Source organism: Cynoglossus semilaevis, chromosome 7 (assembly GCF_000523025.1).
Source record: "Cynoglossus semilaevis isolate Cse_v1.0 chromosome 7, Cse_v1.0, whole genome shotgun sequence".
NCBI lineage: Eukaryota > Metazoa > Chordata > Actinopteri > Pleuronectiformes > Cynoglossidae > Cynoglossus > Cynoglossus semilaevis.
The window spans coordinates 12,966,031-12,986,803 of record NC_024313.1 but is presented as its reverse complement, the minus strand read 5'-3'; the positions used below and the strand labels follow the sequence as shown (position 1 = coordinate 12,986,803).

The 20,773-nt window shown below is 42.9% G+C and overlaps 1 protein-coding gene across 3 annotated transcripts in view; it reads left to right on the top strand.

Moving 5' to 3' along the window:
* The first annotated feature begins 6,150 nt into the window (after positions 1-6,150).
* The window catches only part of LOC103381246 (regulator of G-protein signaling 6-like), a 53,067-nt gene continuing 38,444 nt past the window's right edge, over positions 6,151-20,773 (top strand). Inside the window, exons 1-2 of one of the 3 annotated variants that reach the window (XM_025056754.1) lie at positions 6,151-6,344; positions 11,993-12,517. In XM_025056754.1, the coding sequence (XP_024912522.1) occupies positions 12,116-12,517 (402 nt within the window). In that variant the 5' untranslated portion in view covers positions 6,151-6,344; positions 11,993-12,115. Of the gene's footprint in view, positions 6,345-8,325; positions 8,463-11,232; positions 11,446-11,992; positions 12,518-20,773 lie in introns of those variants that run through there. The other 2 variants (XM_025056755.1, XM_025056756.1) reach the window with 2 other exon arrangements.

The window sequence follows — 20,773 nt, the reverse complement described above, 5'->3', positions numbered from 1 at the left end:
TTTTTTATTTTCCCCACCCCCCCCCCCCCCCTCAGTCTCCTATAGGACCAAAAGAGCGTCACTGACTTGACCCTCCTGTCGTCTCCACGTGCCAAAATCAGTCCTGGAAAACGAGCGACTTCTCCTCACCCGTGTGTCTGGTCACCTCACTGTAAAGGTTCCACTTTTAGAGAGATGACATTCACACTTTTTTTTTTTTCAAACATTCACCTGATGCTGTGCCAAAAGTGAACCAGCACAGCTGCCGTAGCTGAGAGGTTCAGGTGCAAGAGCAGGAAAAAGAGTCTAACAGGTACGCAGCAAAGTCTGTCCTCAGTCACCGAGTCAACACGGCCCGTGGACACAGTAAAAATCACACTCCTGGAACCAGTGTTGTGACTGGTCCGGACCATCGAGCCCCTGATCATGGCCTCACCTGAGGGAAATGGGGACGTGTACAGCTGTGGATTTGTTTTTTCACTCTCCTCTCCTCGAGTCACATATGGATTACAGCGTTCACACACCGACGTCTGTGAGAGGAGTTTCTTTAAAAGCCATTGGCAGTGGTGCCATAAAACACGACTAATACCCAGAGGGCTCTGGTGCATCCCAGTTACACTGCATCTTCAAAAGCAATAGCAAAGAAGTCTGGACTGGAGATGACGAATTTGAGAATGGAAGAAGACGAGGAGTCAGACTTGGTGAGATTCTCTCCTGGGCAACAAGTTGTGAAAGAACAAGGAGAGAGATGGAAAGATTTCATCATTCCACAGACTGGAATAAAGAAAACCAGCTGATTTTAAATGAAGACAACTTGGAAAAGGAGCGTCAGATATTTTCTTTTCCTCTGGTTAATTTATTTCCTTGTATATTAAATCCAATAAATAAGTTGTTCTATTCGTACAGACATCAGTGTTTAGTTTCTCAAAGAGAGAAAAGGTCACGTGTTGTTATTACATTATTTAAACGGCTTTCCTTAATCCTGGCTAAAGCCTGACTGTATGTTTTTTATCGATCTGTATTCCGTTGTGTTCTGTGGTGCCCGAGTCTGCTCTTGTGTTGCTTACGGTGCCCTCCAGCGACGACCAGTGGAAGTGTCATGATTATTTGTCTTTCCGCCTGTCAGTCGGTATTTTTCATCCTCTCTCTCTCTCTCTCTCTCACATACAGACACAAACACACACATGCAGCGCATGATGACAGGGATTTTGAGCCAGTAATAAGACAATCAAAGTTGACTTTTGCGTGTGTGTGTGTGTGTGTGAGTGAGTGAGTGAGCGAGCGAGCGCGCACGGGCATAATTCCGAAGCACAGTTTAGCTCAGGTTCAGTCTAAGTGGAGAAGAATATATAAAGTACCCATTATAAAAGGGAGCTGCAGTACCAGCGATACCCACTAGAGGCATTGTTTGTGTGCATGAATGTGTGTGCGCGGGTGTTGTGTTAAAATGTCTTTCCATTTGTGCCTACAGTCACAAACTTGAGTCATTAGTTCACAGGCAGAGCAGGGACGTGCCTTTGAAACAGTACCAGGGGGAACCGATGAAAAGAGTTCGAGTTATTTTTCCATCTGAACAAAAACCTCAACAAACACAGACACGGCTGAAGGTTGTTTTTTACACCTAACTAAAGTCACATTCAGTTTAGAAACAAGCCACATGGCCAGGGTGTGTGTGTGTTCGTGTGTGTGTGTGTGTCCATGAGTTTTTCCGCATAAACATTCTTAGGGCTGCAGCTTGTCCCTTCCTCTAGGGGTCACTACAGCAGTGGGTCACAGAGTTTGGCAGAGCTAAGTGGGTACTCGGGGGAATTGAACCCAGAACCTGCTGTAGAGCGGATGAGAATCCTACCAGTTCCCAACCCCTGGTCCACAGACCAGAACCAGTCCATATCAGTCATTTGGTCCCGGGGTCTGAGCTGAATGTAGAAGCTGTGATGTTTCCTCTGACAGTCGAGCTGTGGCGAAGAGACACAGATGATGGTTCTGTTTTAGGAACCTGTAGACAGCCGTGGACGGTGTACAGTCGACAGCACGGTCACATGACCTGGGACAATGGTATTAGGTCACAAAGTTGGTCACAGGAAAATAAGATTAAAAAAAGGCCTTGTTGTGGGTTTTTTTTTGGCAAAGTCTTGTAATAACAAACGAAAAATTTACAAAAATACATATTTACAATAGAATAAATATATATATATATTCTATTAATATTACAGCCATTGTAATCATAGAGTTTTAAGTGTCACTCGGTCTGTCCTGAGCTTCGTTGGTGCTGAAATAATGACTATTATTATTATTATTATTATTATTATTATCTCTAGGTTTGTTTCTATGGCCCAGTGACACATTGTACAGAGCAGAGGTTTTAAATGCAGAGAAGAAATTTATGGATGTTCTATAACCTGAAGTGAACCAGACACACACACACACACACACACACCTGTTGATTTGGTTTGTTGTAAACATAGGCCTTACATAATAAATGGACGTAGCTCTTTGACCCAGCTAAACAGTTCTAAGACCACAGCGCCACACAGTGGACCAAGTGGTTGACATGCTTGTCTTTACAGCAAGATCACTGATTGGCTAGTTCCAACGCCTGGGCTACTTATGGTCAACTTAGAGAGAAATTAAGTCCGACCTGGATGTTTCTGGACTGGGGGAGAAAACTGCAGTACCTGGAGAAAACCCCATGTACTGTACACATGTAATACTGTACACATGTAATACTGTACACATGGGATGAACATGTACAACTACATAGAGACACTAAGACTCAAACTGCTGACCTATTTTGCTATAAGGCCAACCATCACACCACTGTCTTGTGGGTCCTTTTGGGGGCGCTCCAGGTGTTAGGAACTCAGCAGTTCATGTTCTGTCTCTACCCATGCTTTATTTTCTATTTTCCACCAAATGGGATTGTTGGTCACAAAACAAATGCTGTTTTTTTATTAACAGATAGATAGAAGCTCAAACTCATCATGAAGGTCATCAACTCTTTGTTCCCATTTTTCCTTGGACTTCTGTTCCAGTGGAGAACTTCAGGTTGACATCCGCAGCTCCACTTTTATCACCACATCCTGCAGCTACGTCCATTTCTTATTCACGGTCTATGGTTGTGACTGGGTTTTTTGAAAGAAAATAATTTTGTTTCCTCAGCTTTGTTTTTGTTTTTTTTTTAAAGATGGTTCTAAGACTGAAATGTGAAAGTGCTGATGCTGAAATGTTCCATTTTGCGACCCATTCTTTTTGCACTTTGTTTCATGAAGGATTGTGTTTTATCGTCAGTTTATTGAGCAGAAGTGGGATGAAAAAAGGAAACGGACAAAATCCAACCTGTGCAATCTTCTTGTCTGAATGTTGCTTTGTAGTTATTTTGATCATACATTTTTTTTAATGTTGGAAATAATGTAGAAACTGCAGCCTTCTTTCCTCCAGGTCTCACTGATCAGACCAGAGTGGACCAGAACCTTTTTTAATCCTGCCGCAGGGTTTTCAGGTCGGTGGCTGCAGCAGAGGAGAGGGGAAGTTCCATGACCTGTTTTTATTTCCCTCTCCCCTGAAGAGCAGAGACGACACTTGTGTCATGTGACCAGCTCTGGTGGTTATATAAAGCACAACCCCATCTTCAAACCAAGGACTGTGAGATTTAAAGAAGACCAAACTGTTTACATCCAGATCCATCGTCTTAAAGTGTAAAGTGTGAAGGTATGAAAAAAAAAAGACGTTTGCAGTGATGATGGTCATTTCAGAAGTAAATAAATAAAAGCTGTATTCATTTGTGATGCTGCTGACTTGTTCCTGCACATGAATGATGCTTTGATCATTGTTTTTAAAAAATCTGTCTTTGACTGTATTTATGCCTCATCACCAGGATCAAGATTTCATTTGGATGTTTAATTGAGAACAAAGTAATTTTGACAGAGTATTCTTTTAATTGTTTCTGCTCTCAGTATTTTAGTCAACATAGAGAAATAATATTCAGAAATAAAATTCAGATCAAAATTAGTATCATTAACACTGTAATTATTCTACTTTTTCTAAAGGCTTCTTGGGAACAAATTAGACTTTAATATTCTGTCACTGATCTCACTTCTCTTTTCAACAGTTTCTAGAGACATTCATTTATTTTCTGCCACAAACGTGTCAATTTATAAAAGAACAATATGTTGTATACCACCAGAGGGAGCCAGTGTACCACCAATGGTTCATGTGCCTTAGTTTGAAAACTTGATAATCTAAAAAAAAAAGAGTGTCTTTTTCCATTTAAGCACTTTCAGGCTGAATCTGGATTTTGGCAGCAACAGTGGCCACATCTGGACAATTCTATAATATTTTACTGTCTTAGCAGAAAAGCAGAAAACATTGCACTGGTTATGGCTTATTAATAATATACAGTATATATGTTTTAATTCCGTCTGAGCAGCTGCAGTATTTGCAGTATTTGTCAGTACAGTGCAGAGGAGGAGGTGGAGGCTCCAGATTACTCATCATCTCTGGCACAGGTGGAAAGTGTGGAGGCTGAATCACCTGGGAGCTCTTTAAAGGATGTGGTAGAGAGGAGTGAACGAGGCCACAGTCACTGTGGAGTCAGATCAAGGTTTTCTACTGTTTCTTTCTCCGTTTGAAAAACAACGTTCATCTAAAGATGCAGTTTTAGAAGAATATGTTACAGGAACAGGTTTAAAGCTGCACTGGAGGAATTACCCTTAGCTTGTCAATGTAACTCAGTCTGTGGAATGGCTGTTGTACAAAAAGTCAGACGTGTGATCGGAATGGCTTGTTGTACAAAAAGTCAGACGTGTGATCGGACATCGTTGTTAAAGTTATGACAGGAGCTAATATGAAAAATGTCCAACTGGGCTTCCGTAGTTGAAACTACATATAAAGTACCTTTCCTTCTGCAGGCCAGACCATGAAATGTGCTAAGATTATAGCTATGTGCTAGCTAAAATTTATAATAATAAACATATAATTATACCAGAGAAGAGACAACAGTTAGCCGCACCTAATAATAAACATATAATTATAGCAGAGAAGAGACAACAGTTAGCCGCACCGGTTTAGGTTAGTTTACGTTTATATACATAGCGCCAGATTATATCTGAGCACTAGAGGGCAGCAAAGGCCTGGCTGCAGATGCAATATCGGACAACAGTCAGATTGATGTTTAGTTTAAATGCACCGCTGACCACCAGTCGAGTGCTAACGATGTGTTGTTTACTGATGAAATAAAGGAGACCCAGTCAAAAAGTTGTAGAAGAAATTTAAACATTTGATTCAAATTTGTTTTTATTTATTTATTATAATGTTTTTTTCTCCTTAAAAACCGGTTTATTATTGAAAAGCTGACAAGTCGGACTCTTTATAAGATCTGTCCCACACATTTCAAAGCAGAGTTTTCAGACCCTAACAGACTGTAACAGACTGGTAAAAAAAAGAAAGAAAATGTTCTCAGATGTTCAGACTCTTCTTCACTTCTCCAGTTTCCCCTCCTAGCTCCTGTTACTGTAGGGTTTAAGTCGCAGGCCTCTGAGCAGGTGTCACTTCAAAACGAGTCTGAGGAAAATCTTCCAGACGTTTCTAGACCTCAGGGATTTTCTCTTCAGGCAAACCCTGAACACAGGGAGCAGGTGAATCAGCCGTGTTTCCCATCTGGCCTGGAATCCCCTTACAGAGAGAAAAAAAAACAGAGGAGGAGTTGTTAAAATGATGAGCATGAATTGTGTGGGTGTTTTCATCCCCAGACTCGTTGAGTGTCTGCAGGCTGTGCTGCAGGCTCCCAGAGAGTTTTTGGGTGGGAAAAAGAGTGAAAACTCGTGTTGTTTTATTCCAAACTTTAGTTAACGTCTCAGCCCAGACCTGGATATTCCACATGAGAATTAACGCCAGCAGAGACGTTCACGGTTCCATCAGAGGCGGAACGTAACGAATTATGTTTGCCCACGAAACTACAATTAAATAGTTTTTTTGTGTGTGTTTTTATTCTTTGAAAGTACTTATTTAAACTCTTTGTGTTTGAAGTACATTTGAAAGCACAAAGCTCTATTTTTTGTGTTTGAAGTACATTTGAAAGCACATCGGTAACTGAGAACAAAAAGTAAAGAGTTAAATTAAAAAAAAGGAAAAACAAATCTCATCCTTGAGGCAGTTACTTAAATCACATTTGGTACCTGAACGCACCTGGTCGTGCTTCGGACGTGACGTGTTTCGACGTAGTTTTTATGAACATTGAAGCGGTCGGAGGAGATAGATTGTCACACCGGAACTACCCTGACATTAACAATAACTGAATAAACTGTCCATCATATCAGAGTTTGGAGGAATATAAATGGACACATTCTGGCTCCTTCAGCTGTATCCAGGTATGTAGTTTAACCGCAAAATACTTTAAGCACTGTGTTGAAGTACATTTTATAACATATATTATCTAAAGATACTACATCGTAATAGAACAATAAAATAGAACAATGCTAATATGCTAATAACAACCTCCTGGTGGGGACCTGAAAAATATCCCCATAAGGTAAAAAAGGTGTTTCGCAAAAAAGCTCCCCCACACATCAACCTCAGTGGGACCTTCATTTTGTATTTGCTATTGTATTTGCAACTAAATAATTTAGTTGGTCTAGAGGAAGAGCACAGCTTTATATCCATGAGTAGTGTGTGTACTTATGTATTCAGGTGTGTGTGTGAGAGTTGTGGAAAATGTATGTCCTTTTATCCCGTCCTCACAACTTTGTAACTGTTTGGATAAAGGATGAGAAAATCGTTTTTTTTCAACAACAACAACAACAACAACAACAACTGGGGTAATTGTGTTAATTTACAGTTAAATACATTTGGAGCTGAGATTTCACTGATGCCAATCAGAACAGGCAATAGATCTGGAAGAACTGGAAACTGTGGCGTTACAGATTAGGATTAGATTAGATTATAAACTAGAATAGTTAAGGTTTGGGTCAAATGGCCCGGCAATGGAATATGTCTGTCTGTGTGTGTGTGTGTGTGGACTGCAGGCCAGACGGGTCCATTAGTGTTAACGTTGTTTTTGACGACAGTTAGCTGGTAAGTGCATGTATTGATTTGGGAGATTATTGACGTCCGTTCTCTCCCTTTTTTTTCCATTTGCAAACTAAACAGCAGATGAAAGTGAGGAAGCAAACGGAGAGAAAGAACTCATCTCCCCCTCCATCTCTATCTACTCCATTCATTTACTATTGGATTAGACGCCACCACTGAGAATTTAGCTGCCTGAATAAGTGTAATGTGAGAACTGCTTACAACAAACACACACACACACACACACACGTGTGTCTGTAAACGCCTGTTTCCTCGGTTGGTCCATGTTTGCATCACTGGTGCTGAAGAGTTGATGTGTCAGGTATGGGTTTGTCTGTGTGTGTATGTGTGTGCGCTGTGGTTGGAGCTGTGCATATGTGAAGTGTGTGAGAGTTAAAGGGAAAAAAACACCAGCGATAGCTGTCAAAGTAAGAAATAATGAGTTTAATTTCATTAACATTAACTGTCATCTCACTTTGACTTTGACTGAAACTTTCAGCGTCAGAAATGAGCCTGAGTTTAGAGCAAAAATATTCTAAGAAATATAAGAATTTGCCTTAAAGTGTAGAAGATCAAATGTCCAGTAGCGTACAGACGTCTTATGGTTTCATGCCAGGTGTTAAAAGGCTAATAGGAGTGGAATTAGAGTGGAAATGCGAATAGAGTAAAGTAACAAAATTAGGAATTTCTTGCAAAAAAACCCAAAACCTGCTTGGATAGAAATAGCTGACAGTGAGCCATCACAGCAAAAGGTATAAAGAGTTTAGCCAAAGAAGAAATTTGTACAGGCTAAACATTAGCTTCAAAAACTACAGCAAAAAGGTAAGATAAAAAAGTGAGATAAAAGTGAACGAGAAGATTGTTTTTCTTTTTTACAATCCTCACAAACTCCACTCTGAACTAAACTGACTCCAGAAATAACTGGAGTGTCTGACAAACTACAGCGTGAGTTGGTGAGGAGGAGGGAGGAGGGGGGAGGGAGGCGGAGAAGGAAGGGGGAGCGATTCTTATTCAACATCCTCCTCCCTTTATCTCTCCAACTCTCTTTCTCCATCTGATTTGCCTCCTCTCTTTCTATCTCTCTCACCCCCAACTTCCTCCCCCTCGATCGTCCTCTCCCTTCTTTCTCCTCCCCTTTAGGTCCCCTCTTTTTTCTCACCTCTCTGTCTTTCTCTCTCTCCCTCTCCACTCTCCCTTCTACCACTTCTGTTCTTCTCTCCTCTCTCCCTTTCTCTCACTATCTGTGCTTCTCATCACCTCTCTCGTCCCCTCTCCATCTCTGTCTCTCTCTCTCCCTCCCCTCTCTCTCTCCCTGCCTCTCTCTCTCTCCCCCTCTCTCTCCCACTGCTGTGTCAGTGAAGCCTCTTTTTGGCTTCGTGAGTGAAGCAGAGGAGGCTGCTGCACAGCACAGGAGCTCAGAGGTAAGAGAAAGAGGAGGAGGAGGAGGAGGACGGATGGAGGCACGGATGGTGGGGTGTGGATGAAAGAGCGAGCTAATGAATAAATGGAGAAATGAAATTAGAGAGAGTTAGAAGATTGAAAGGATTTCATTTGGTTCTGTTCAGATTAAAACTGTTCTATGGAACACAGTCAGTGCTGCACTTGAACTGTGTGTGTCTGTGAGTGTGTGCGTGTTTTTCCCTATATACACATATACAAGGTGTGGTGTTTCAATAATGCAGAGTCTTTACTATCCAGCAACGTATGCATGAGAAGTGTGCTTCAGTGCCTGCAGCAGAACCGATTAAAAGTGTATGTGTGTGTGTGTGAGTGTGTGTGTGTGTGTTTTCTCATTAGAACCTCTCCTGCTGCAGGATCACTGGTCCTAATGAGAGGGAGCCAGGTGTCTTCAGCTGTAGTCCAGGGTCAGGATCAGGTCTGTGTGGAGGCAGACCTCAGGGTAAAGTGTGCAGGAGTTCACGGTCAGTGTTGGTAAACATGGAAGATGGCGCTGCAGTGTAAATAACACGGAGTCACTGTTGACTTGACTTGGTAGATTGCGATTTGGCAACAAGCTAAACGTAGCACAGAGCTGAAGATGTTGTTGTTGCCGTACACCCCCCGACGATATCACTGAATGTTTGTCTTCCATCATTACATTTGTACCACCTTATAAAAACGTAGTGTTTTTTTTAGTCAATGCTAATTATCTGTTATTTTACCAACATACTTGCATCCCTTCAACTGTATTACTGCCATCTACTGGATCTATTTTGCACTAGTATAGAAATTGCACCTGATTGGTTACTAGTTAGGAATGAAGAGATTAGTCCTTTAACCACCAACATAGGTAAGTCACCAGAGCTGATCTGCACCTCCTCCCCCGCCCTCCCCCCAGGCCGTGGTTCATTACTGCAGGTAGACAAATATATACCACTGTACACTCCTAGTGTTGGATTTAAAATATTTTGGTGTAAATGTGCGGTTGTTGTTGCTGCACATACTCAGAGTTAGAATGAAGGTTTTGGTGGTTTGAGTATGAGACCATATTAGAAAGCACTGCTTCTGGCAGCGTATATTTGGGGGATGGGGGGGAGGGGTAGTCCTCTAAGGATGGAGTGGAAGATAGAGAGAGAGAGAGAGAGAGAGAGACATTGTTGTCAGTGCTGATGGCTTTATGTTGCATGACTAATAACCACATCCATTAAAACCATATTCCAGCTCCGCTCCGCTGTCGGCTCCATCACGTCCGAGTGTTCTCTGATTGGCTGTGGTTGTGTTGTGGCTTTTGATTGTTAGAGCCTCACTACAGTGTCACGGTTAACACCAGAGCCTCGCAGTAGGACCAGGACCGAGCTCATGGCTGCGTTCTCTCTCTGTCCACCAGAGGGCAGTCCTTCAGATGGTGCAGCCATAATTATTTGAAGACCATAATTCTCCACATCTTGTCGTAGTGATGCACTAGCGTCAGAGTCGTCACAGATTCCTCCTTTGGAGTTGAGCTGAAACGATCAGTGGATAAATTGACGTGAGATTTACTTGAATCGAAGCTTTGATTCAGTGACTTTGCTGCAGTTAAACTTAGTTCTGACGGTTAGACCAAAAGGCAAAAGTGCCTTTTTGAAGTTTTTGTTTCTACATTTGAACTAAAAGGCAGTCGACACTACTGGAAACTGCTGCTGAATATGCATGACCTTCACCAGCAAGTTTGGCTTAGTCAGCATTATTTCCAATCATTAAAAGTTGAAGAGTGACTCAGTATCACAGCCTAGTGAATTTGTTCTCACACAAACACTTTTTTGTGTGTGTGTGTCGGGGGCTGGGGGGGAGTTTAGGGGGGAGTTTTTCTTTTGGACTCCCCCTGTGCTTTGCTTTTTTCTTTTCTTTTGGACTCCCCCTGTGCTTTGAAATGACCGTCTGCTGAATTCATGGTGTCCTTTATATTACTGCTGCCCTGCACTGTAAAACACCCTGNNGGGTGTGTGTGTGTGTGTGTGTGTGTGTGTGTCCGTGGGGAGAGAGGAGACTTGAGAAGCAGTGAGACGTGGTGCTCTGCCTCTTCCTCCTGTCATCACAGCATGTGAGGAAGATTAAAAAATAAGAAAGATGTTTCTCTCCTAATATACTCAGGCTAATTCAGAACGATTTTATAATGACTCAATCATCCAAAAAAAAAAAAAAAAGAAGAAAAACCTACAAATCTCTCTTTTGTTGTTGTTGTTTTTTGTCTCAGTCCCTTCACACTGGCTCCTGTTTATCGTGCCCTAACATCTCGAGAAGAGCGTGGAAGCGTTATCTCTTCTCCACGCTCACGTGCTCACGTCTATTTTTAGGGCAGATATGTTAAAGTTATTACATCATACATGTGCTGGATTTTTTTCCCTCCTCCGAATCGTCACGACTGCAGGATGAGATGCAGCCAGGTCGAGGCGGCGCTGAATCACTCAATAGGAAATCACTAAATGAACGCGTAACCCACGCTGATCAGAGCAACGTATTCATCCAGAACTTTCCATTTATATGCTAAAAAACACAGAGCTGGTGCCGGAGGTCAGGCCGTCGAGTGATAGGAACGTGTGATGTCATCATCACTGGGCAACAAATCAGGCGTCTTCTATTCAGGTGTCTGTTTTACTGTGGACGTCATGAAGTCAGACATTCATCCAAGATCTGCCTTCATTGTCAACACACGTGCTGCGTGTTCTTTTGCCTTTAGCTGTGTTTGAATGTTTGTTTACTCACACACACACACACACGGGGGCAGCAGCTGCTTGATGGGAGTATTGATCTGAAGAGCCGTTTGACATGAAGCTAAACGCTCTTACCTGCCAGCAAATACACACACACGCACACACACACACTCAACCTCAAACTGCAAACGCTGGGAATCGAACCAGGCACCGCTTTGATCCACGGCCGACCAGCAACAGAACTCCGTCTGGAGGAGAGAAAAACATCCACAAGGTCATCACCGATTCATTCTGAATATAAACTGTTGGCTTCGTGTTTGCAGCTGAATAGCTCCGCCCACTTCTTTACCAATGGTCAGTGGTGCAGTGGTCAGCGTCAGTGTCAGCCACACCTCCATCAGAATAAGATGAAACAAACCGCTAATAAATGGAGTTCAAGTATTTTAGAAGTGATAAAAGAAATGCCCTGTAGGAAGATTTTCTGAAGATTGACATCTTGAACTTTTAAAACTGAGCAGAGATCCTGCTGTGCTCTGTTTGACAGGAACATTTCAGTGAAAAAAAAACAAAACCTCAAAACAAAAGCCAAGTAAAAGCAGAACAAAGAAACCCTCCAAACAAAGGTTGAGGTTTGACTGAGGAGAAAATGCAGAAGAATTTGTGGTGATGCCTTGATTCCATCCATCATGCTCAGAGAAAACGGTGTGAAAAGGAGCAGAGAGGCCGAATCCCAGGGGTTAGAATTTAATTAATCCACTCTCTCTCTCTCTCCCTCTCTCTCTCTCCCTCTTTTTTTTCTCTTTTTATTTTTCTCCTCACAGATCGACGACTGAGAGACAAGACAGGTGGATACAGAGGAAGGGAAGGAGAACTCTGCAGAGATAAGGAGGACACAAAAACACAACACAAGGTGGGAGGTGAAGACAGAAGGAGAGACTGTCACGATGGCTGAGGCACCTCAGCAGGAGCAGCAGGAGCAGCAGGAGCAGCTGCTGGTGCAAATAGAGCAAGAACAGCAGCAGGAGCATCAGCCGGAGCTGGTGCAGGAGCAACAACAGGAGGAACAGCAGGAGGAACAGCAGGAGCAGAGGCAGGAGGAGCAGGAGGAGCATCAGTTGGATCAGCAGAACAAGGAGGAGGAAGAGCAGGTGGAGCAGGAGGAGGAGGAGGAGCAGCCGAGCTCCTCAGAGGCATCTGAGCCTGACGAGGAGCCTGAAGAACCCAAGGAGAGCGCCCAGATGCCCAGAAGTCGCCCTCTGCTGTCCACCAGGTCCATGAGCAGCGGCGGCGGTGGCGGTGGTGGAGACCCGGCTGACGACTCCCCCAACATGATTGTCTACAAAAAGGTAAGAACAAACATGCTCTCCAGGTTGTTCGAGGGTCTGGGGGGGGAGATATGGCAAGAAGTGACTTTGAAGTACTTTTTGGAGTAAATACTTGTAGTTTACTTTGGTGAAGAGAAGACAGAGGTTTGGACTTTAGTCTCAGGACAGGCTGCGATCAGAGTACACCGATTAATGTGCATTTCATAACTGTGTGAATTTGTTCGAGGCCAGAGGCGAGGAAGGCGACGAACTGACAGCAGAGGTAGGCAGCACAATGAGGCCCCGGTTCTGCTGGGACTTGTTCTGTACTTTGTACTGATGTGAACAAAATCATCAAGTTGTCAGTGAGAAAAACGCTTCAATAGCAAAGGAGTGCTAAAGTATACAACCAAACATAGCTGTCTGCCATGACGACCAATCATACGCTGTCCTGGAAACTGTAAAAATTGAATGACTTAACGTGGAGGTGAAGGTCTCATTCATTATGAACCCATATTAAAATAGTTTTATTGCTCTCGCCCCCGTTGACAACCAAATGTGATGCAGTGAAGTGGAGCAGTTCGTCTGTAGGCTGTGGCTGTGGCTCAGTGTGTGGTGAAGTTCTCCTCCACAGAGTCCGTCGTCGTGTGTCTGAAGTCTTACAATTTGAATCGATTTATGAAGCGTAAACACCTTTTATATGTTACTGTCAGACGCAGCAGAGACTGGGTCTGAATTTGTATCACATCAGGGTTCGGTGAAAATCAGTATCTGTTGAGAGGAGGCAGGAGGTGCAGCAGGAGGTGCAGCAGGAGGTGCAGCAGGAGGTGCAGCAGGAGGTGCAACCACGTGCGGACTACAGCCCCACTTGTGCACACGTTTCTCTCCTCCACCAGCACAAAAGGCTAATTCACACTGCTGACGTATTGTCTGGCATTCATGTTGCTCCTCCGCAAAAGACACTGCTACAATGAAAATAAATGGATTTGACCCAATACTGGCAAAAGCAGTACCAGTACGAGTATTCTCATCTGTTGGCTGGACTATATCTTGGGATGCAATAAACTCGAGGGTCGGGGCTCAGTGGGTGGCAAAGCTCTGTGGAAAAAAGGACCTGCAACAAACAAATTAAGTTAAATAATTATATTTGAGTATTTGAATAAGAAGGAGGCACCATAACAGTACCAGCATCGGTACTGGTCCATCCCTACTGCATGTCTCTGGAGAATCTAAAGAGTTTTTTACACTTACTACAGTACTACATTTTCTGCTGTAATAGTTACTTGGTTGGTTCTGCCGTGAGGACACATTCATCCAGTTGGTTCTTGGTACTGTTCTGAGCACACGATCGCACAAGAGCGTTCTCTGTTATGACAAACACATGCCCTGGATCCTGGTCCTGTGGTCTCTGTGGGTGAGTCATCAATCATCTGTGAGTGTGAGGGAGGATGGAGATGCAAATTCCTGGTCGTGGTGCTGCGTGGAGACGCCTCTGGGACTCAAACTGAGAAAATACTTTTTTTGTTTGTTTGTTTCTGAGTGGAGATAAATTCGACTCTCACAGAGTTGATTCACTGAATGTAGACCAGTGGAACTGAATCTGTGTTTAAACAGTCATCATGTGGATGACTGTGGCCTACAGGGATCCACTCATCTGCTACGGAGATGATGGACGACCTGGTGGTGTCTGGGTTTTATTCCCATTCTCCTGTTTCACACATTTAACTAGTCAATTATTCAGGACAATCTACTGACTGTTATACAGGGTTGTCAACCTGGGCTGACAATGACTTATTAAGATTATTAGGGATCTTTTCTTCTTCTTCTTCGTCGTCGTCTTCTTCTTCTTGTTGTTGTTGTTCTTCTTCTTTTTCTTTTTTTTCTTCTTCTTCTTTTTCTTTTTCTTTTTCTTTTTCTTTTTCTTCTTCTTCTTCTTCGTCGTCGTCTTCTTCTTCTTGTTGTTGTTGTTCTTCTTCTTCTTCTTCTTCTGTATTTCTTCTTTCTTTTGTTGTGTTGATGCCAGTGTTTTCAGCTCTTTCTTTCAGCTGCGTAGAGTCAGTGTAGGATTAAAGGAACTGTAACTGTCACTGCTCCAGTTCACAGTCATACAGTTCCTTGTCCTCAGAGGATGGAACGTAGAGAACAAATGAAAGAAAAAAAAACAGGAGAAAAAGGAGAAAAAACTGGGACAGGGATGTGAATGCAAATAAACTCAGTTGGTGCAGAGAGTGTGGTGTTTACCACTGCCGCTGTGTGAATTGGACTCTTTTTTTTTTTTTGTCCTTCTGTGACAATAGCAGGTGGTGAACTCCAGACCTGTTTACTGAACAGCCTGTTTATACAGATCCTCGCCCCTCATGTTTGTGTGAGCCGCTGGACTCTACTCTGAAAAAATAAAATAGCTGGGAGGTTGAAAAGACAGTGTTGGATTCTGCATTTTTAGCAGCAGAGAGATTTCACAGCAGAGACCTGTGAAGCCTGACTGGTCCAGAGTGACAAAGACATTTGGTTCACAGTCAAAAGAGACAGAAATTATGGAACAAAGGCACTGGAAAGTGCTGCAGTCACAGAAACAGTGCTTTATCTGAAGAAACACTGCAGTTCAGAACCAGAGGATCTCAACTTTACAATGTTGGAGATCCAAGGACCGGTCGGTCGGTCTCAGTCGTTACTACAGACTGGTCGTACCGCACCATTATTGAAGGATCATTATCTTTTCTAAATAACACATCTTACAGACTTTATTCTGTTAACATCAGAGACAAAGTAAAGGGATATGACTGGATTTTTGAATGAAGTAAATTAATAAAATTGAAGGACAGCCCGGTACCAAATGACCTACGGACAAATTTGAATATTTAACGAATAAAACGATGATGTTTGGACTATAATGCAAATCCTAATATGTAATCAACAATAATAATAATAATAATAATAATAATAAAGGACATCGAGCCAGGTGCCAGCAGTTGTCTCGTGCAGATGAACCAGGTTCCTGCTGCTGCCTGACAACAGGACGGTATTACTGTGAAATTGTATTGAATTCTCATCTGTGTTGTTTTTCATTACCTGGATGTTCCGGCTGCTCACAGGGTCGTTGTTTATTTTTTCGCACCTTTTCTTCCGCCGAGGTCCTTCACAGGCTGTAAAATTCCAGTCATGCCTCGTCACTGCCACCCAGTGCATATTTATTACCTAATTTCACTCAGCGGAGTTGGCCGCTGACCCCGTAATGACATTAATCACACACACACACACACACACACACATATGATTCTAAATCCTGAATAAGAGCAGATTCTGCAGCTCAAGGTTTTGACTCTGATCACGTACTAGAATTTTATTTTTCATTTAATCGAGAAGCAGCAAAAAAAACATTTTCAACCTTGGAGTAGGAATCTGTCAGTGTTGTGATGTTTCATGGCAATGAAGTGTTGTAGCGTAGACAAAGATAAATCAATAAATGTGGCCAAGAAGGAAGAAAAAGATACAGCCTGCTAAGGGTGTTTGGGTATATAATAACAAACAATAACCAAAGCTGAGCTCAACATGCTCAGTTTAGGCAAAAAAAAGTAAACTCAACATAAGAACAGCATCAGACCGTTAATGGTTAGCAAAATAAGCAATACATCCAAACATTAACGCTGCAAATTAGCCAAAAGACATGAAAATAATTTTAGAACGTTGAAAAACATAGACTGTAACAAAATAACAGATAGCTGTAGCTAAATGTTAGCGATGTGGTCAAAAAGTCCTCAACACTAACGCAAGATGTATGAAAAACTACCTGTTAGCATTAAAGGTCAGAAAAAAGCTAGTGACGAAGCTAAAGCTCATTAGCCACGTTGCGATACTTGAAATGATTTATACTATACAGCCTAATTAAGTGTGTGTGTGTGTGTGTGTGTGTTATTGGTGCGCCGCCTCCTGCTGCTCATGACAAGCGAACAGATTGAATCAGCGGGTTAATCAAATCAAGGTGAGGGTAGAAAATAATGCCAGCACTCGTCACAGAGATGCTGCTCCAGCGGCTGGACACTATGTGGCGCTGGCAGTGAGAGGTGGCAGCAGTTGTTCTCTGTGGGAGGCAGAAAATCCCCGGGGTCTGCAGAAATAATGACATCCTGATTCCCCACTGACTTCCTGTTTCCTCCCTGTTCTAATCCAGACTAATCCCCTCAGTGTAAACTCCAGTTCAACCTGGACAGAAACTGTCTGGATTTAGGAAACAAAGTGTTGAACATGTTAAAAAAACGTTCAGCACAGTCAGCAAAGCTATGTCTATGAAAACTGACCTTTGTTTAATGAGGTCAGTGATGGTTTCCTACGAGGATACATCCACGCAGTACCAGTATCTACTGTATATCTGGTCTGATACTTCATTCAAATACTATAGTACTATAGTAGTGCAGTGTCCTTCATTTGGCAGCTTGTGGCCCACTTCCTGTCCACAAGCCACCTATTTGTTTATCATGAGCTGAGTGTGTTTTGGTTTGGTCAGCACCTGTAAATGGGCTGTCGTCTCCATGACAACAAGTTGCTGATTGGCTGTTACATTACTGCCACCTACTGGATCTTTTCTAAACAGTTGAAAATGAGAAAATACAAAGTGAAATTTTAAACATCTCTAAAAGACTTTCAATATACAGATTAATTTAATGAGTAACTTTACTTTACCCAGACCAGATTACTGTTATTGTGTTTCAAATTGGAATCCAGAACAGGTTACTGTTATTGTGTTTCAAATTGGAATAAAGACTTGTGCAAAAATATATTTTTAGCAAAATAAGACACTTCAGTAAAAAAAGACCAGATTTTGAATTAGTGAGACTGTGGCTTCGTTATATTTTCATTTCATCAAATCATTTTTTCATTATCCTTCCGTGGAAAACATTGTTTTGTTGCCACAGATTAATCATGCACGTTGCATAATCATCACCATCCTCGGCGGTGCATGAAAAAAAACAAAACAAACGACAAACAATCTATGTGTGATTGTGTCTATTGACGCACAACAGTTTGTGACTCACGGCCAATAATGAGGTTTTTCCTCAGCGTCGTAATTCTTTGTTGTCCACAACAATGTGCTCAGGATTCAAGAAAAAACTAGTTTAATCCTTAATTAATCCCGCAGATAGTTGGGATTAGCATATTGTTTTGTTTGGTAAGCAGTGACACAGCTTTTTTTGGGGGGGGGGGCGGCAGTTACATGTAGCATCTCCTCCTCTTCCTCCTTCTTCCCCTCCTCCTCTCCAGTATTACATTTTGGCAAAAATAACAAAGGCTCCTCTTCATCAAAGGCTTTCAAGTGCACAGAAACATTTGGATACAAACACACACACACACACACACTCAGCTGTGAGTGTGCATTCTCTGTATGCGGAGCCTTGTTCATGTCTGCACAGACCATGAAGGGAAGCTGTGAATACACACACCTGCAGCCATTGTTGTGCTGAAGCAGCCGCGACTCCGTCTGCTGACACCTGTGTTTTCAGTGTTCATTCACAGCAGCCAACAGAGCAGACGGAGCGGGGATAAAGAGGCGGCATCTCAGAGTCCATTCACAGCACAATCAGGGACGGGACAGAACGGGACGGGACAGAATGGGACAGAACTGTTTGAAATTGCCCATTAAAGCGGAACATGGAGTTAGATTTGGTTGAACAGTGGTTTAAGGCAAAACGTTAACCACCGTGTAAATACTAGTTACTTCAAGTACCATCACCGCTATATCCAGGCACTTAAAATAAATATTGTGTCTCCCCCTGGTGGGATGAACACGCCAGATTAACTAAACAAACCTAAACCAACGATAAAACACTATGTTAAGTCACATTGAATAAAACAAATCCTAAGAAAAATCAGAACACTGGACCACGGTGTTCTACTAGAGTACCACCAGGGGGACCATAATTTTAGGACTGATGTCGTAGCGGGATTTACAATCAAAAACAGGTCAAGATGCAGAAATACTTTATGTTCAGAAAATAAAAAAGACGGAGATCAAGCAGATTTGAAGTTGTTGCAGGGCCCCTAGGTGGCGCCATCCTTACTGGATCCTAGCATATACTGGACAGGTTGTAGTAGCTGTATGCGTATAAATAAACTTTAATTACTTAGCTTATATTACAGAGTTAGGACTCACCTCCCTTACCCCCAGCACTCACCCTTTCTCTCACTTCCGCCCCCTTCTGTCTCTAATAATAATTTGTTTCCCAGATCACAGTGTTGTTGTCTGGTCGGAGTCTCATGCTCTCAGACACTGGCATGGAAACGTTGTCAGTCAAAAATACAGCAAATAAAAAGTCGACTCTTCCGTTGTTCAAGAGACGACGTTGAATTCTCCCGCGGCCACTTCCGTTTCTATTTGCCCCAGAAGGTGTTTGTATTGAAATGTGTTGCAGAATCGCCGGGAGCATTTTCACCACAACAATGATGTTAATGTTGAATGGATTCAGGCCAGGCATGCGTGAAGTGGAGGCATCAGGAGGGGGGGGGAGTCTAAGGGGAGTTCGGAGCCGTCAGGAACCGCCAGGAACCGCCAGGAACCCTGGGAGCACAGGTTGCAGCACCAAGTGGCAGGTTATGATTAATGAATGTGAACCTTTGTCCGGCCGCCTCCCTATGTGGCCCGGGGTCCATTAGTGTACGTGAAGAATACACACGCACTCTACAGAAGGTGGAGGGAGACAACCCGACCCGCAGTCTACTGATGGATGGTACGGAAGCAGGACCGCACATCGTTTTTTCCATTAGCGTCTCCTCTCCTTCTGCTCCGTCTCTTATTCTGCTCCACCTAATCAATCTTTAGCCGCACGCCGTGGTTTTTCCCTCCCCGCCTTTAGTCTTAACCCCGATGAGTTCCCTTCCTATCCCGACTCTGATCTTTACTCCTCACCCTTGTTCTCTGGCTTTGTTTCAGCCACTTTTTTCTTAATGACACAGTGTAGCTGTGGTGACATGAATAACAATTGCCGTGGAGGAATATCGATCCTGGAAGAGCAGATCAGATTCCAGCAGTGTTGGTCTTTATTCACTATTGTTACCAGGTGCCCCCCCCCCCCTCCAACCCCCAGGAGCAGCCTTTAATTACAGTCATAAATCATAACAGTGACCGATCCATCGCTAATATCATCATAAAACACTTGAAAAGACCCAAATCCAAAGCCCTCCACACTCTGTTCCACAACAGGAAGTCGAGGTTTTGCCTTTTTGTCTTTGCTGCATTTTTTATCCCCGACGCAACACAAGGATCTGATGTTTCCAGTTGGGGAGGTGAAGGGTGGGGTCTCAGGAGAGTTGTCTGATCAAGAAGGTGAACAGAGCAGGAAGCTGCGTTCATCAGCTGATTGGAAACAAAAAGAGAAGGTGGGAGGAATTTTCTGGAAATCATTTGTTTGTTGCTGATTTAAGATTCGCTTCAATGTTGAAAATACGTGTGATTTATGACAGGAGTCGACGCCAGGCAACAAAGTTTTTAACCCTGGTGCAGTGGTGGTTAAGGAAGCGGACTTGGGTCTGGAAGGTTTCAGGTTCAAATCCAGTTTACCACTGAGGTGCTCTGAGCATGGCACCGTCCCCACTGCGCCCCCTGCTGACTTTGGTGATGGGTTAAAAGCAGAAGTCACGTTTGGTTGTGTGCTGTGTCACAATGACAAAATTTAAAAAAAAAAATAAAAGCTGCAGCCCCCGTCCCCTTGTCCAGGACCTTAGAGCAGCAGTAGAAAATCAATGTTTTGTTTTCCTTTTGCCTCACAGCTCTCCGCTCCTCGTGCAGTTACTCCTTATTCACAAATTTGTCAGCAAAAATAACATCCCAGTCAAGAGAAAAGTAGGGCAGCTGGCGTTTCAGCTCCAGTGGGAGCAGAGCCAAGGGTGAGTCAGCAGCTCGGTTCACCCACAGGTATTAGGGTTAAAAATATGTATCTTCTTTAACACAAGAAGAACAGTTCACAGTCTTAGAAATACTCCCTCCTGTGGCAGAGCAAATATATGCATACTCTTAAGGGCATTTTCTTGAATTTTGCTAAATTTTAAATTGTCCCCTGGAGTCAGTCACCGTGAAACACTAAATGTTTTAGGAACAAACAGGAAGTGGAACAGTTTCCAACCCTTGCTCCGCTTCGTCTCCAGTTGTTTTGATCCAATATTGAAAGGATGGTTGAATCTGAAGAGAAGCTACGTGTCACACACACACACAAAAACCAACTTTGAGTGTTGGTGCACAGGCTGTGAATCTACTAACAAACATCTTCAAAACCACTGCTTTCAAAGGAAAAACGTTTGCTATAGCAACAG